At 35.0% G+C, this 19,049-nt stretch overlaps 1 protein-coding gene across 4 annotated transcripts; it reads right to left on the reverse strand.

Moving 5' to 3' along the window:
* Positions 1-663: 663 nt before the first annotated feature.
* Positions 664-17,330, reverse strand: hgsnat (heparan-alpha-glucosaminide N-acetyltransferase). Of its 4 annotated transcripts, none has more exons than XM_058772528.1 (18): positions 16,752-17,330; positions 15,787-15,917; positions 14,170-14,306; positions 13,918-14,036; positions 13,104-13,173; positions 12,914-12,983; positions 12,559-12,656; positions 12,114-12,190; positions 11,264-11,294; positions 10,012-10,172; positions 8,118-8,233; positions 6,805-6,926; positions 6,221-6,347; positions 5,997-6,083; positions 5,704-5,781; positions 3,801-3,871; positions 3,489-3,601; positions 664-2,233 (listed from the first exon to the last, which is right to left on the reverse strand). In XM_058772528.1, exons 1-18 carry the CDS (start codon positions 16,909-16,911, stop codon positions 2,052-2,054), a joined length of 1,950 nt encoding a protein of 649 aa, XP_058628511.1. In that variant the 5' UTR covers positions 16,912-17,330; the 3' UTR covers positions 664-2,051. The 4 variants fall into 4 exon arrangements, with proteins under 4 accessions (XP_058628511.1, XP_058628520.1, XP_058628527.1 ...); XM_058772537.1 differs by having other exon boundaries at positions 665-2,233; positions 15,787-15,902; positions 16,752-17,329; XM_058772544.1 differs by having other exon boundaries at positions 667-2,233; positions 15,787-15,902; positions 16,167-16,888.
* Between the last annotated feature and the right edge of the window lie 1,719 nt (positions 17,331-19,049).

The following is a 19,049-nucleotide window of genomic DNA, read 5'->3' on the forward strand; positions in this document are numbered from 1 at the left end:
AGGCGCAGTAACGCTTAATTGATTCAGCAAAGAAAGGTGTGTGTGAAAGGTGAAGGCATTTTTGTTGCAAGTTTATCGTCTTCTAAGATTAGTCACAAATCTTTTTTTCAAAGTTAAAGGGATAGTTAACCCAACAATCATTTACTCACCACCATGTCCTCTCAAAATGGCACGACTTTCATTCTTCTGAGGAACACAAAATAAGTTATTTTAAGGAGTTTTGGTTACCATTGACTTCAATTGTAAGGAGAAACAAACAAACAATAAATCAATCAAAAGTCGTAGAGGTTTGGAATGACTTGCAGGCAAGTAAATAATGACAGACTGATTTAGGTTGAATGAACTATTCCTTTTAATAACTTTTTTTTTTTTTTTTTGGTCAAGATAAATACATAATTTTATTTTTTGAGACGTAAATTATGCTGGGGCATAGATGTACAGCTAACCATGGGTTCCCAGTAGACCACAGTTCATTATGGGATCCCAGTACAAATTTCCTATTGGATTAGGTGCAGTGGTTTTCAATCCTGTTCCTTGGGACCCACTGCTCTGCACATTTTGCATGTCTCCCTTATCTGACACACTCATTTGAGTTCATGGAGCTCTTTCCTAATGAGCTGATGATCTGAATCAGGTGTGTAAATTAGGGAGACATGCAAAATGTGCAGAGCTGTGGGTCCCCAGGAACAAGTTTGAAAACCACTGGATTAGTGGTTTTCAATTTTTGAGTATAATGTGATTAGTTTTGATGTTTTGTACAAAAGTGCATTCAGCGAGCATGCAACTGTGGAGTTATAGTCCTTATTTAGCAACTTGTTCTTCTCACCTCCCACAAACAGATTCATATTTTAGGTACCATATACTAATGACACAAAGACCGCACACCTGGTCCCATGATCACCTCATCAATGTGTTAAAACAAACAAACAAACAAGGTTTAATGGTAAAAAAAAAACTTTTATTTTTACCACATCCCATGTTGATAAGTATAAAATAAAGATATACATGAGGAAACATAGTTCATACATGTATAAAATATCCATTACAAAGACGGAATTGATTTTGCGTGCTGGCAACAGATATGATAGATCAATATTTTCCCTTCTCTTGGAACAATTTTTTTTTTTTCAAGCAGCAATGTGTATGGGAAATATGTCAGTGATCAGTGTTTTTTTGTTGTTGTTTTTTTCTCTATAATTTGATTTGTGGCAGAGGTAACAAGTCATTGGTAAACTGTAATAAACAAGGGCACGGTTTGATCACAGAAACCATAAAGTACACTACATTTGGCACTCCAAGTTGTGCAAATCTCCTGAGTTTTTGAGAAGGTAGAACATACACTCTTTTTCTCTCACTAACATACATCCTTTTAACTGTAATACTTTCATCTTAAGATATAAAGAATAAATCCACAGAAGCAAAGACAAAGTCCACTGAAAATAAAAAGTAAAACAACCCAATCCTAGCATTTATTACATTAAAACTTAAACATAAAATTGTGTAATATTATTCTGCCTGGACAAGACTGGATGTTTCAGCATGTTTTGTAGACCTTAATGGAAGACCTTCTATTTTTTTGGTAGTCTGGGGTTCTCTTCCCCTTCTCATTTGCTTTTAGTTTCATAATTGCATACATCAATACGTTAATTAAATCTAAATTGGTCCAGAGACTTTCAGAATTCTTTCATATCATAATTTAGGAAATTCCATAATCAATCATAATCCATCATTGAGCTTCAAAATGTCATTCATTAACCCAAACGAGTTGATTGAATTCAATTTGAGCAGAATCTGGCCTTGGCATTTTGGCATTCATTCTGAGGGCTTTGTTGAGTCCACAAAGGTATCTTGGCACAGTCACATGCTCTTCTTTTTTTTCTTCTTTCTGCTCTTCTCAAATAATAACCAAGTTCTATTCCTGGATCATGTGTGAGTTTTAGTCTCTGCACAGATGTTCTGAGATCTGTTGATTTTCTACAACTAAAAATATCCAAATAATCTCATTGACAATGAAGAGCAGCTCCTAAAATTTGCAGGACAGAGATACACTTTCAAATCTTCCAGAAGATCTTCTTCCTGTAGAGCAGATAGGCTATGACCACCCATATGGAGGTGGCCACGAGGTTCTGTGCCAGGTGCTCTGCGTGTGATTGGCTATTGGCCATTTTCCAACGAAAAGGGAAGTATTCCTCAAACACTTCATGACCCACATACACCAAAATGGAATTCATACCTGCCAAATAAAAGGTAAACTTAAAAGCAATTCGTAAAACGCAAGTATACAGAATAGTGTTAGTTAGCATAAACTAGGGCTGCATGATAATGGTTAAACTGTTAATGCCGAATATTTTGTTCAAAAAATATAATCAAAATTATTATTTCTTTTTAACAGAATCATTGCATTTTCACATCAAGAGAACGCACAAATCAAGAGAGCATCAATTTGCTCATAGATTTAGCTGCAGCAAACGGAGATACACTAAAAGAAAACCAACTGACTATATTACTCTTTCATTTGAGCAAAATATCAGTGGCAAAACTCCAACTTACATTTTTGGTGGTGTTCAGATCATTAGCACTTTTTATGTACTGTAGCAACAGTGTATGCGCATGGTTGCCAGGTAGGGAACATTAAAGCTGCAGTCTGTAACTTTTTTTGTGTTCAAAATTTACAATATTGATATAATAAGCGAGTGCACCATGAATCCATTTTCCAAACCATATTTTTGGCTTACCCTGAATCACAACAGTACACCTATAATAAGTGTTTATATTCTGACTATTTAGACTGGTTCGGGCTGGTACCGCTGCGGAGTAGCCCAGTACCTGCGTGATTCGTTATAGACATAAACAGAGAGAAGTAGCTCTGGCTACAATGTTCTTCCGCAACACGCACGCAGTTCTGTTTATTAACCGCTAGAGCGTCAAAAGTTACAGACAGCAGCTGTAAGTAGACCACAGGACAGAAAATGTATTAAATTTAAGAGAAAAGCTCTGACGGGGGAATTTAAACACTTTACATCTGGCAACCGCAACAATGAATGCTTGTGGAGGCTTGTTACCAATGCAATGTAATTCAATACCAATGTTACCAAATAAATCCCAAATTAAACATTTTCAGGATAAATATCAAGTGAGGATTGCAGACGATTATGCTTAAAAAAAGAGATAAACAGAAATCATGATCACTATTAAAATACAATTTATAGTGCAGCCACGGCATTAAAGGCGGCGTCTTTTTTAACTTTGGTTAAACTGTCAACATGATTAGCTACCTGAATAACAAGAAATCCAGTTTAACGGCACAGGCATTTTAAGGTAACTCTATCGCCCCCTTGAGTGCTGAGGTTTTTTAATATCACAATAATAACTACAAACTTCTAAGAGTCAACTCTTAAATGCATGAGCCAAATAAACTAATTTTGGGTGCAGTCATGAGTTTAGGTACATTCATTATGGCTGTGGAACGTCACGTTTAAAGAGCTTACCAGGGTAGAAGAAGGGAGCTCCAGACCACCACCTCTTTACATCCACCAAGTAGTAAAAAACCACCAGAGCCACAAAAGCAAAACAGCTAAGAGTTGTAACATAGGACAAAGACCTGAAAGTCACAAGACAGAAGCCATGAATCATACAGCATACAATACATTCCTCTTCTAATCAGTAAGCAAATCTGATATTATACTTCCTGCTTCTGGAAGTGCTGTCAATTAAAATTTGTTGCCCACAAATGAAAAATAATATATTTAAAAAATATAATGAACAAAACTACAGATCCATGCAAGCAAGACTGAGTTTACCACAAGTTTTTGTTGACCGGGATAAAGCCATCATTTCTGGAGCACTTGGTCAATACAGCTGAGATGATTCCCTTAATGCAAAGACAGACAGCATGAGATTTCCACAATTTTAAACATCTAACAAAGCTTTATTTAAATATTGATTCACTGTGTGAATTTCAAAATTATATATGAATCATCTGCCAGTTAAACCAGTTTTTTGTTGTCAAATGCATCCCTAATAACTTTTAACCAAAACTATTACATGACTCTGAATTACTTGATTGTTTTTGGTCAATCATGGCACTCTGTAGTGATTTTTTTTTTTTTTTGTATTTTGATTGGTAAAGTGCATAATTGACCATTGTGCCAACTGTACCATGTCAATTTTAGGTCTCTCTCTTTTGTCTCACATAATAAAGTAATTTCTACTCAAATTAGTATTTCATGTTGATGTACCCTTAACTGTCACCCCCCATTTTTGAACATATACATGAAAGTGCACTATCCAAACTTAAACTCTTATAATTCATGAATGCTTTGGAATACAGACATAAGGTTGGACTCTTTTTTAAGAAGACAATCAGCAGATTACTGCAAAAGTGGAATTATTTTAAAATATGAAAGTAACAAAAAGTTATAGAAGTTTAAATTTACTGTAAAGAAAATACAAAATATTATTTTTTTAATATTTTATATAAAATAAATATTTTACATAACAGGTTTTACCCTAAAATTGGCATAAAATTAAAGCCTTATGTCTCAATAAGTTATGTTCCAAATTTGAAGTTGATATGAGAAAAATTGAGGTTCCTGTGAGATTTTATTTAGGGCGTCATACTACAAACAGCCACCGGGTGCCATTCAACTCCATATTTTTTAATTTTTTTTGATGCATTTTTCTGTCACAAATGTCTAAATTTATCTGTCAATTTTACTCCGATCACAAAAAGACCACCAAATATGGAATCCTGAGAGTCAGACCTTTCCGACAATATGTATTCAAGATTATAAAAAGTTTTGATTCTAAAAGACCGTAATACATTGTGTAATATGACACTTGACACCACCCACTAAGGGGGAGGAGACCGCCAAAAGATTTTAAAGTACAATTTCCATGGTAACGCAATGTCCGATTTCAAAATGGTTTTCACAGGATGAATTTTGAGGTTTTAAGCTTTCAAATGATATATAATTTATGATGATTACTCAAATATTTCATAGGGAAAAAAGACAACGAAAAAAAAGAGCGCCAAGCGTCCCACAGGTGGGACGGTGACAGTTAAGGGGTTAATGTATTTGGTGAGTAGCTGTTTAAAAAGTGGCATAATGAACTCATTATCACAAAATATACCCCTTCTCTTTGGAGTCCTGATATCACCCTGCTGTATTCTCTTTTGTACTAATGACAGGCTATATTATTCTTTATTTATTTCACTTTCGGCATATATTATAATTATTACCGTAAAAGAGTAATATTGTGAAATATTATTACAATTTGAAATACAATTTATTTTGTATTTTAATATATTTTAAAATGTAATTTATTCCTAAGATGACAAAACTGAATTTTCAGCAGCCATTCCTTCGGTCTTCAGTGTCATGTGATCCTACAGAAATCATTCTAATATGCTGATTTGCTGCTAAAGAAACATTCCTTATTATTATCAATGTTGAAAACAGTTTAATATTTTTGTGGAACTCGGAATTCATTTTTACAGGATTCTTTGATAAATAGATCAGAAGTTCAAAAGAACATTATTTGAAATAGAAATAGTTTGTAACATTATAAATATCTTGCTGAATAAAAACTATTATTTACGTATATTTTTTGTATATTAACCCCTAAATCCATTTTTTAATGAAAGTTATCATATGAAGTGTTAGTGAAAACAAACAATACTCAAATGGTAATCAAACATACCAGTATGAATCCCCAAATGAGAAATCGTGTGATTATTTGCCCGTGTTGGTCTCTGTAATGCAGCAGAATTTTCCCTGCCTGAAACCCACAAAATAAACATAAAAACTGATGCAACAGGGCAAGACAATTATTAGATGCGATTCCTGTAAGCACTGCAGAACAAAAATAGTTTGCATAAAGCATGTGACTGCACTGCTGATACTGATACACTAAGGGGAAGGAGGAGAAGAATCACTGATGCTGCTACAAGAAACAAGGAAAGTACTGTAAAAGAAAACAGAAGTCTATCTCACCTGAAGACCCAAAAATGCCATCAATATAGAGTTGATGCTTCCCAAAACACCCTCAGGGTCAAAGGACATCACAGACTGGTATACAACCTAGATATAGGCACACAAAAACACAATGAAGTGTTTCAGTGAGTGCCAAACCAAGTAAGAGACAGAAATTAGCTGCAGCTCTAGTAAATAGTGACTGCATATGTCTGGCAGTTCTCATTGTTTTGGTCTCTGTTTACCCGTGATGAAGGGGTCTGGTAAATATGGTTATTTCCCAGCAGCCAGCGATCGATGTAACCTGCAGCTCCACCGGTGCAGTTTTGGTACTGGCCAAAGTCACCAATGCCCCCTGGACCCAAATAACCACTGCAGGAGAGAGACAACAAGAGGAAAAATATAACAATTTCCATGAATAGCAAATAGATGGACATGAGTCATGCTATTCAAAACACTTTCATTTGCATATTCATTTTAACTGACGAATCCCATATCTATCCAATATGACCAATTACAACTGACTACAACGTAAATAAGAATAAATGAAAGATGATTTTTTTTTTTTATAATTAACCAGGGAAAACGTTTTAAAAATGCTAACAATCTGTTCTGCATTTCTAATTAGCAGTTACATCTATTCTTCTAATCTTTATGGTATCTCGCTGATATTTATGCAAATTTCCTGTAATTTTAACAAGGCAGAAAAAGAGTTGATTCTGCAGAGGGTTCTCTTCATGATTGCAAATAAGGCAGGGGATATGGGGACGGATATTTAGGCAGGTCTTAATAAATGATACACTCATATCATGAGTAGGATTGTACTTACGTTGGGCAGTCTGGGACTGGGAGGAGGAAGGTCAAACACAACCATATTGCCTCTAAAGCAATCACAAACAGCCATGCGGGCCAGTAGAGGCAGACATCATGCACCGAATACCAGCATGTTTCCTAGGAACAACAACATGATGGAAAATTTCAATTATTATTACAATTAAACATAATTACAGTGGGAGTTAATGCCAGTTTGAGTGCATGCCGTCATTAAAGCAAAAGCGGGACATACAGTACAAATACTAAAAAAAAAAAACTTTGACAATTTTTCAATTACATTTTTACTTTGAACACTTAAAACTGTATATATTGTATTTACACTGCTAGACAAACTTTTGGAATAATAATAATAATTATTATTATTATGTTTTTGAAATAAGTCTCTTATGCACATTGGGGCTGCATTTATTTGATAAAAAATACAGTAATATTGTGAAATATAAGAAGAGCTATTTGAATATATATTAAAATGTAACATTCCTGTGGTAGCAAAGTTGAAGTTTCAGCAGCCATTACTCCAGTCTTTAGTGTCACATGATCCTTCAGAAATCGTTCTAATATGCTGATTTGCTGCTCAATTATTAATAACAGTTTTTATTTTTATCAATATTAAACAATTTTGTTGCCTAATATATTAAAAAAAACATGCTAAAGTGCATCTATAGATGGACACATGCATAAAACACTAGCATTTATATTGTTCAAAGAACAATATTTATTTGAAACAGATTTTTGTAATATGTTTTATTTAGTTTTTTTTTTTTTTTAAATTGGTAGTGTATAACAGTTTTTATAAAAATATTAAGCAGTAAAAACTGCTTTCAACATTGACAATAATAATGAGAAATGTTTCTCGAGCAGCAAATCAATATATTAGAATGATTTCTAAAGGATCACGTGACCCTGAAGACTGAAATAATGCCTACTGAAAATTCAGCTGTGGCAACAAAGGAATCAAGTACATTTTAAAATATATTCAAATAGAAAATATAATTTAAATTGTAGTAATATTTTACAATATTAGTGTTTTTTTTTTTTTTGTAATTTAATCAAATAAATGCAGCCTTGGTGAGCATAAGAAACTTTTTCAAAAACCAGCCGGCAGTGTAAATTAGAAAAATGTTAAATAAAAGTGGTCTCAGGCATTTGGACCCCATTGTATATTTTTACAAATGGATGAAACAGATATTCAGTTAATCATTAAAGAGACAAAATCCTGTAAAGCACATACAGCTGAGTATGTAGGTCTATAAAATGTGTTTATGATTAAGTGTCATATTACGTGCAAAGAAGGATAGCGTGACTCACACTTGACAAGTTGGTAAGTCGGTCCTGGGCCACCACAAGATCCAAGATAGTGACAACGAGATACGTGAAGCCCAGACGCTGTAATACCCCAGGAATACGCAGAGTATCCCAAGACACTGTACAGATACATGGATACATGCATAAAACATCAGCATTTATATTTTTAACACTCTTTACTTTTAAGTATTCAACTTCACATTTCATGAAATCTTACACAAATGTTTGTGAGCAGATTACTAAAAAATAATTGACAAGATGACATTATATGGAGTTATTTGGAGTTTGGACTAGTGATGCGTGGATGGCGATTATATCCGCGGGCGCTGCGGATAATCCGGGGTAATAAAAAAATTTGCGGTGGATCATGGGTGGATAAGATAAGTCACATTTTCTAAATAGGCTACAGAAATTGAATGAAGTGTCAATTAACATATTACAATTATTCAACAAAACATTATTTAGTCAAGAGCAGTGAGGGATTTCCTCTGTCTTTTGTTGTTTGATTAACATTAATGACAGACGGCACAGCTTTATTGGGCTGCTGTCACAAGACCTGTTTCACGGATCCAATACTGATACACATGCGTTTTCTTTCGCAACTGTTTACATTAACTTAAGACAAAACCGACAGTGTTTATGAGGATACTCGCCAGGACGCCCATTTTGACGTAATTTTGTGTGTATTTGGCCACTTAAGCACAACAAGATTTGCTTGCAAACTCAATTTGGTACTCGCAGCGCGCGCTTTGGATGTGACTGTGAGCGCACAGAAAAGCACCTTTGGAGAGCGCGAGTGCCGAATGGCTTAAAAAGACGTGAAAATACTACATTTTTGTGATGATGCAACAATGACCGATTAGGAAATTGACAATTCTGTCAACTGTACCGAAACGTGAGCTAAAGTCTTGTATCACAGCGTGCGGCTCTAGATGTGCCGATGTGAAGAGAAGGTCAAAGAGAGAGGACGCAGTACAGCTGAATCACTCGCGCTGTTTTCAAAGGACTGATTTGATCTGATGGTTATTTACCTATATGCTATATTGAATAAATGTTTTGCAGAAATTTCCCTCATTTTAAAGTTGAAAGCTGTGGGAATGAGTAATGCGATATATGCACAATCCCGCACCGAAATGCAGGACCTAAATAGATTTCCATAACTTTCTGGGTTTATTTATTTTTTCCCAAACTTTCCAGGCCTGGAAATTGCTGTTTTAAAATTCCATGACTTTTCCGGGGTTTTCATGACCATACGAACCCTGAATGTGACGATCGGGTGCGGTTATCAAAATCAGACAAAAATATAGGTGCGGGGCGGTTGGCGGGTGGATAATTTATTTGAAGCTGCGGATTCGGGTGAGGTTTTAGCTCATCCGTGCATCACTAGTTTGGATATATAATATTAACAACCCCATGAAATGGTTTGACAAGTGCAGTTTTCTTTCCTTTGTTGACATGCTGCCTATTGAAAAAGGAAGTTGGGGTAAGAAATATGCTTAAATAGCCAATCGCCTTTTGTATATTCTAGCCAACCATGATTTTCTACTTACTATTGCTAGTTAGAATTTGATATGCATGCGTGAGCAAGTCAAGTCAATATTTAATAAATAAAATGAATTTAATAATAAATTTAAAAAAAATAAAAAAAAACAAGTTACAGAAATGGGTTAAAAATCCACAAATCCTCCAATTTTGATTTCATAGGGACTGGTTATATGCATGTAATCTAATAATGAGAAACTTACTTTGTTTCAGTTTTCATACTGATGTGTTTCATCATGACACTGCATTTCGTTTATAAATCAGTGTAGAATTTGTACACGACTACAGGGATTGGGCTAGAGATTGGGTTTGTAGGTTTCAAGAAGAAACAGAAGGAAAATGTGTTACTACTCACAGGGTCCTTGGCAGTAGTTAGGATTGACGATGATGACTCCGATAAGAAATAGTTGTAAGCTCCTCCAGAAAATCTTCCACAGCAGATGAGTGCGTTTGACACCTCTGCGCAATGAACCGCTCAGGGACAAACCAATAGAAGTACCCATAATAAACACGAACCTGTGAAGACAAAAATTACACAAAGTAAGACAGAATAAGAGAGAGAGAGAAAAAAAAGAAAGAAAAGGATACCCATTTCCGACATGCTTTCCAGCACAGATTAAGTATCATCCACAAACAGAATTGTGTGAAAAACAATTTCTCTTCAACATACAGCAAACATTTTGTCTACAGTCTTTCTCATGTTGTGATCCAATTTCCCACTGGTTTCCTGTCTATATATACCAGAGATGCACAAACCAGCGTCCATGAGTCAAAATTGGTGGGCTAAAAGAAAGGTCATCGTGGGTCATATGACAAGAAGGGGTAAAATAAATAAAATAGATTTTTATTTATGTATTGTTTTTAATAAATACATTTAGTTTTAACAAAATACAGTATACAACCAAGATTAAATAGTTTTATTTAGCTATTAATTTAATACATTTTAACATAGTACAGTTAGATATAATGCAACATTTACTTTTGGCAGCATTTTAAATTTTTGGCCTTTGTATTAAAAATGTGCACACATCTGTTCTATACAATCTTTATCTTTGTTTGTTAATAATAAAAACACTGTTTTCTAAAGTCATCCAAATGTATATGCTATATCTTGTCTTTATATACTGTGTAAAAATTGAGAAATGTTCTCACGCATTCAATTACAGGTTGAAAACTCACAGGAATACATTCCATTTTAAAATGTAAAAATAATGGTTTGGAACAACGTTATTGTTGATCATTTCATACAGGCTTCCTAAAACCTCACAAAGGTGTAAACCTAAGTAGCACTGCTGAAGACACTTTCTTCAGCTGCACAGCAGAAAACAAGGTTATTGGGTTTAGTTCAGCTGTGAAACCAGTTTATGCTGACTCTGATATGCCACTTCATTTGTGCCACAGCGATAAGCGCCCATGCTTGGCTCAGATATACTATAGCTAATGCCAGCGCCGATGTGGCTTGCAGATCAATCAAAGCACGGTACAGAAATATAAAGCTATTTTACAATACTGCCCTATAAAGAAACAGCTCAAGCAGAGTGTAAGAAAGCTGCTCTATATGCATGCAGTGTGAGGAATCAGTCATTTGTGACATCAGATTGACTTACCAAGGAAACACGAGATCAGCCACTGTGAGCCCTGCAAGAGGAAGAACACATCAGATATCACTTCCTGCTGTCAAACCACGGTCTATTAAGTTCATAACAACTGCTTTTCAGACGTATTCTAAATACATCCACTGTCAGCCAAAAGTTTGGAATAATTTACACGTTTTAATGTTTTTAAAAGAAGTCTCTTATGCTCACCAAGGCTTTTTTGCCATTTACAATAACTGTTTTAGTATATTTTAAATGTTATTTATTCCTGTGATGGCAAAGTTGAATTTTCAGCAGTTATTACTCTAGTCTTCAGTGTCAAATGATCCTTCAGAAATCATTCTAATATGCTGATTTGGTGCCGAGAAAACATTTCTTATTACCAATGTTTGTTTTTCAGCAAGATGCATTAAATTGATCAAAAGTTATAGTAAATACATGTTTTTTATCGGTTTTTACAACAACATTGAGCACTAAAAACAGTATTCAACATTGATAATAATAACAAGCATTATTAATAATTGAGCACAAATTGATAATAATACTCGATCAGCATATTAGAATGATTTCTGTAGGATTATGTGACACTGAAGACTGAAGTAAGGGCTGCTGGAAATGTAGTTTTGCCATAACAGGAATAAATTACTTTTTTACTAATTTTACTAATACTACATCACAATTTTACTGCTATTACTGTATATTGGAGCAAATAAATGCAGCCTTGGTGAGCATAAACATAAAAAAACCTTATTCATAAGGTATACTAAAATTATTAATGACCACTGTTATCAATAATAGACACTGCGTGCTCTGATGCTTGAAAACATGCTAGTGGCTATTGTAAAGAGAGAAATGAGTTTACCATTCCAACTTTCATGCCTAAAGAACCAGTAACGTCCACCTCCGTAGTTGACAAACACCATAATGACCAGGGCAAGGCTGCGGAGAAAACAGAGCGAGGGTCATTTGAGTGTTAACAGGGATCTGGAGTTAAACCAAACCACAATTAATAATGTGATTGAATTCCTCAAATCAGACAGACAGAAATACAACACCAAACATTAAAATAACTGTAATTAAGTTCCAATTTTTAGGTAAGGTTAGAAGCAAACATAACCTAGTTTTAACAAGTTCAAATTTAATCGTTCTATTTCAGGATAATGAGAAATAAAATGCTAATTATATTTGACAAGCAGCTTCACAGTATGCAAAGTAGCAGCTTATATGCAAGATCATTTTCACCTGTATTTTTCAATTCCCATCTCAAGCGCATTGGACCCAAAACAATTAGTGAAAGAGCACCATACCCACGGAAAGTATCCAAAGAACGAAGCCTCCGTCCTGTAGTGGCAGGAATTATTGATTCCATAGAGGCATCTACCAATCTGTTTGGAGTGCCAAGCTCCTGCAGACGAAGAGAGAGAAAAAAAAGAGAGCGAGAGAGTGTAAATTAATGAGAAAAAAAGAAAAGAATGATCATAAAAAAATAAATAAATTCCAATGCTGGAACCAGCAAGAACACTAAATCAAGCATGATGCCATGTTTGCACTATTACAGACACATTATATTTGGTGCTTTGCGTTTCTTTTTTGAAGATGTGAAAATCATGCATAAACAATAAAAAAAGAAAAAGGTATAAAGTAAGTGAATAGCACTCTTACCGAGTTTATCAGCCTCTCTGTCTCCACTGTGCTCCCCAAGCGAAGAAGTAGATTTGTCACCACATCCAGTCTTAAAAATAGAAAACCTCAATTTTACAAGGTTTCGAAATAGAACAGCCGAAACAAACTGTTCTGGATTATTTAAATGTCATCAGTACATTATGAAAAGTATATTTGAAGACGTCTGTACCTTTTAACTGTGTTCCAGATAGCAGACAATGCAGCCAGAAGAGCAAATACCAGAAAAGCAAACAAAATAGCTGGAAAAAGAAAAAGAAAAAACACTCATCTACCAAGCTGTCGAAATCAACCCCAACTTTGTTTCACAGTGCATCACAAGAACTCATAATCCAAGATCAAACGGAAATCACTTCCTTGAAGTTACTATTGCATGTTCCCTTCGCTAACGGACTTCTGGAAGAGCCCTTCGTGAAGGGATTCTGTTGTTCACTTTTGTTTGTAACATCTCAACAAATGGCACCCTCTTCCCAAAATGCCCTTCAAGGACACAAAAAAGCCATTTGGAATTTGCCCTTCTTTCCATGGTTATGTATTGGCCCAGGCTAATTAATCTTACATTTTTGTATATCTCATTTGCCAATATTAAACAGCATTATACTGACATTAAAATTGGTCAGATATCGCCATTAAAAATGTATAGGCCTATTAGCTGGCCAAAAGTTTATTTTCCAGAATTATACATAAACAAATTTTCAAGGCCATATACTGGCCCAGGCTAATTAATCTTTCAATACTTGGCAACCCACTTGACTGATTAACAGAAATATTAGATCCCACATAAAATATGCTTTTTTTTCTTCTTTTTTCTGTTTTCAGTTAATGAATAAAATAAGACATGTATGTCCCATTTGCCATTATTAAATTGCATTATGTATACTGTATACTGACATTAAATCAGTTGGACATTGAAGAATTTATACTGGTTGACCACTAGTAAGAATTCAATAAAAAAAATGCAGTGTGCAGATGTAAAGTTGACTCACGCAGGTAGCTGTTAATGGGCTCAGAATCAGTGATCAAAGAGCAGCTGATCTGTGACAGCTCATTCAGGTTCTTCACCCACAGAGAATAGTTCCCCTGCTCCCCAAAGTGGAAGCTAACACTGGATGAAACAAATCAGTTGTCAGATAATAATGCCTTGATGATAATAATGGCCAAAGCAAATAAACACTGTGAATATGTTTTGGTCTGAAACTCTCATTGTTCTGTGTTAAATGTATTGATGTCTAACTCACTTGCATTGGTCCAAGTTTGCAGAGGTGCTGTTGAGCTGCAGTGTCAGTGCGTGTTGTGTGCCTACAACAAAACCCACTGTAGTGGGGGTCCCAGAAGCTGGCCTTGCAGGTATCATTCCCAACAGCTGGGGCAAACACTAATGTACACGCATACACAGACAACATTGAGATACAGTGGTCCAGTTGGAATGATACTGCAGCATTTAAGGAACAGTTCACCCAAAAATGAGAATTTGCGGAAAACGTACTCATCTCAGGCCATTCAATATGCAGATCTGTTTTAATTTTTTTATTTTAATTTGCTTACCACTGGATCATCTGCAGTGAATGGGTGCCATCAGAATGAGAGTTTAAACAACTGCTAAAAACATTTCAATAATCCACAAGTAATCCACGCGACTCCAGTCCGTTAATTAATGTATTTTCAAACAAAAAGTTGTGTATTTGCAATAAACAATTTCACGTCTTCAAAAGACGTTTTTAACTTCAAACTGTTGTATCTAACTAAAATATGTCTTTTTAGAGTCTTGTATTCATAATATTGCTTTGCTTTCTACAGTGAAAAAGAGAAATATGCACAAACCAAGCATCATTTACAAGCAAAAACATTAAAAACAAATACAGTATTTTGATGAGAGGGCAAGGGGGTGGACTTTTTCACTGGACGAAGCGTTTTTTATGGATTCCTATTTTTGCCAGAAGCAATGTTTAAAGTTAAAATGCTAGATAAAAATCTAGCACTAGCTTTTCTAATCTTTTTGTATTCTATCTATTTGTTTTCTTTTTTTATTTATTATACAATTAACAAAAGCAAAAAAGGCCTCTAAAGGTCATTGCACACTGAGTCCAAAATTTTCACGTGCGTTTTTCCGTATTCCTCATCCTTTCCTATCAAAATGCATGCTACAGATGCAAAAATGCAGAAAATCGTTTTATGATGGACAAAAGTTTTGGAGGCAGTGTGTAAACGTGATTGACACAATGTGAGATTGTATTTATTTTTTAACATGCGAAAATTTCGGACTCAGTGTGCGATGACTAGCTTGCTCTATTTTTTTCTATTCTATCTGTTTCCTTTTCATTTATATAATTAAAAAAAAAAAAAAACTTGCTTTGTGTACTGCGTTAAGCTAACTGAGACTTGTTATAGCATTTGCATATCATTGCTCTTTTGTTGATTTTGATTGCTTCTATTGTCCTCATTTGTAAGCCGCTTTGGATAAAAGCATCTGATAAATGATTAAATGTAGATGTAAATGTAAAAATGATAGATTTGTTTCTCATACAAACACACAGCTTTTCATTTCACCAAACATTAAGTGATGGACTGAAGTCATGGATTACTGTGAGGGCTTTATCAGCTGTTTGAACTCTCATGCTGACGGCACCCATTCACTGCAGAGGATGATGTAATGCTACATTTCTCCAGACCTGTTCTGGTGAATAAACAAACTCATCAACATCTTGTATGGCTTGAGGATAAGCACATTTTCATCTCTGGGTGAAATATTTCTTTAAGCAGCATTACAGGCACATTAAATAATGTCATTATCATTATGGCAGTATTCAGTATCAATGCTATATTGCATGTATACCCAGAACATGTACATTTGATACCTTGTAACAGTGATCAGAAACCATATATAACGTCATGTTATTTTCGATCTCATTGGTAACCGAAAGGGACGCCTCATCCATCTTCAGCACAGAAGTTTTGCGGTGGGGGTGAGAGGCTGAAAGCAAAGCCACTTCAGCGAAGAATTTGCAACATAAATGCATTTAACCTCACAACAAGACATATACAAACATATACATCTGATCAGAGACTGAAGTAACAATCACTCAAAAGCTGTCTAACTGAGTAGATTTTGAGTGAAACACACCATTGATGCTCAAAAAATGCTGTTTGGAAATGTGGTTTACCAGGTTTAGTGACAAGCCACAGAGATTTTCTTTGTAAAACATATAGAAACATTTCCCAAATATAGGCTACTCACCACTGTAGACTTCAGTTGCCTCTAATTCAATTCAACCTAACTGTAGGTTTCCTAATGAAACTAAATGGTCAGCTGCTTTGGTGCACTCTACTACTGCAGTTTTACAATAGTGACTCTGTACCTCCTGCAGTCACATGCTTGCACTAATCTGCCTCACAAGAAGCATCATAAAACTGCCCAGATCTGCCAAACGAGGGAAATTTGAATCCATGAACCCCTAAATGTATCTGTTGTGGCTGTATACATACGAGCATCGTATTTTATAGATTTGATAAAGCAAGAATATAAAAGGCTAAGATAAATAATGAGTCTAACAGACAGAAAAATATGTATATAATTTTGATTATAAACAGATAAGTTATAAATTTAACGTTAGGTAAAACACAGTAAGAAGATGCTCAAATATTTTAAATATAAAGAACAGTTAGCATAGGCTAAAAACAGCTAATAGTGGTGCTAGCTGGTTAGCTGGGTGAGATAACTAGTATAGCGAAACAAAAAGTAACCACGGCGTTAGGAAATGTGTTTTATATTTAATATCTGTCAGAAAGATACAATATTTGTGTGACGGTAAATGACACTCACAGGCAGGTCGATCTGTCATATGAGCTGCACACATAGCTATCAAAAGCACAATCACTGCACAAACAGTCCATCTATATTCCCTTTCAGATGCCATAACATCGGATCTCACTGCCTCCTCCTTTCGGTCCTTTCTTAATGTAAAGATTTCCCCTTTTTTCATTACAACATACTTCCGATCCCTCCTTCCTAGTAGCGCAAGTAGTGGAAGAGAGAAGGGTCAAAGTACAAAGAGTAATCGTAGGATGTGTTCGAAAGCTAGCGATCGCTGCCTCCCTAAGCAGCATTTCTGAGGCATCTTATACGCTTTTGAGACAATTTCGACGACCAAAAAAAGCTAAAAGAATTCGTGAACAATTGTTTGAATGCGCTAATGATGCTCATTAATAGGTTTGAAAGTTTAAACGCACCTATGACGCCCACACATGCTGTCTAGATAGGCAACTCACCAGGTTTCGAAACGCGGCCATTTATTTAATACATGAAAGAAAGTAGAAGATGTTATGAAATTGCAGAAGCTGCTGAACTGGAAATGTATAAAATATAATATAATATAATATAATATAATATAATATAATATAATATAATATAATATAATATAATATAATATAATAAATTATTTTTTTCTGAACAATATATATATATATATACATATACAGTCATGGCCAAAAATATCGGCACCCTTGGTAAATATGATCATAGAAGGCTGTGAAAATTAATCTGCATTGTTAATCCATTTGATTTTTTATTTAAAAAATTCACAAAAATCTGACCTTTCATTGGATAATAAGAATTTAAAATGGGGGGAAATATAATTATGAAATAAATGTTTTATTTTTTTCTCAAATACACGTTGGACACAATTATTGGCACCCCTAGAAATTATTATGAGTAAAATATCTCTGAAGTCTATTCCTATTCATGTTCACAATTTTGAGCACTCCAGGGTGATTATGAACATGAAATTATCCAGCCATGGCTTCCTGTTTCACAGGAATATAAATAGGAGGGAAAACAAAGCCCAAATTCTCTTAATCATCCATCACAATGAGAAAAACCAAAGAATATATTTCTGATGTGCAGCAAAAGATAATTGAGCTTCACAAATTAGTGGAGTGGCTTTAAGAAAAGAGCTAGAGCAGTGAAAATTCCCATTTCCACCATCAGGGCAATAATTAAGAATTTCCAATCAACATAAAATGTTCCGAAACTGCCTGGAAGAGAACGTGTGTATATCGTCCTAATGCACAGTGAGAAGGAGAGTTTGAGTGGCTAAAGACTCTCCAAGGACCACAGCTGGAGAATTGCAGAAAATAGTTGAGTCTCGGGGTCAGAAAACCTTAAAAAAATAAAAAATAAAATGTCAAACAGCACCTACATCACCACATGTTGTTTGGGAGGGTCTCAAGAAAAATTCTCCTAGCTCATCCAAAAACAAACTCCAGCATATTCAGTTATCAGACACGACTGGAACTTCAAATGGGACTGGCTTCTATGGTCAGATGAAACTAAAAAATGAGCTTTTTAGCAGCAAACACTCAAGATGGGTTTGGTGCACACAGGGATAAAAAGTACCCCATGTGTACAATGAAATATACTGCTGTATTTTTGATGTTGTGGGCCTATATTTCTGCTGGAGGTCCTGGACATCTTGTTTAGACACATGGCATCATGGATTCTATCAAATACCAACAGATAAAAAAATCAATACGTGACTGACTCTGTTAGAAATCTTATAACGGGCCATGTTTGGATCCAACCGGACAATAATCCAAACACAAACCTCAAAAACAACACAAAAATGGGTCACTGAGCACAAAACCAAGCTTCTGCTGGCCATTCCAGTCCTCTGACCTGAACCCTATAGAAACGGAGTGGGGTGAACTGAAGAGGAGAAGCACCAACATGGAGCTGTGAATCTAAAGGGTCTGGAGTGATTCTGGATGAAGGAATGGTCTCTGATCTCTTGTCAGATGTTCTCTAACCTCATCAGGCATTATAGGAGAAAATTTAGAGCTGTTAAACTGGCAAATGGAGGTTTCAAAAAGTGTTGAATAAAAGGGTGCCATTAATTGTGGCCAATGTGTATTACAGAAAACATTTATTTCATAATGATATTTCCCCCCATTTTAAATTCTTATTATCCAATGAAAGGTTAGATTTTTGTTAATAAAAGATCAAAGGGATTAACAATGCAGATTCATTTTCACAGTCTTCTTTGATCATATTTACCAAGGGTGCCAATATTTTTGGTCATGACTATATATATATATATATATATATATATAAATTGTGACAATT

This window comes from Onychostoma macrolepis, chromosome 01, assembly GCF_012432095.1.
Source record: "Onychostoma macrolepis isolate SWU-2019 chromosome 01, ASM1243209v1, whole genome shotgun sequence".
Lineage (NCBI taxonomy): Eukaryota > Metazoa > Chordata > Actinopteri > Cypriniformes > Cyprinidae > Onychostoma > Onychostoma macrolepis.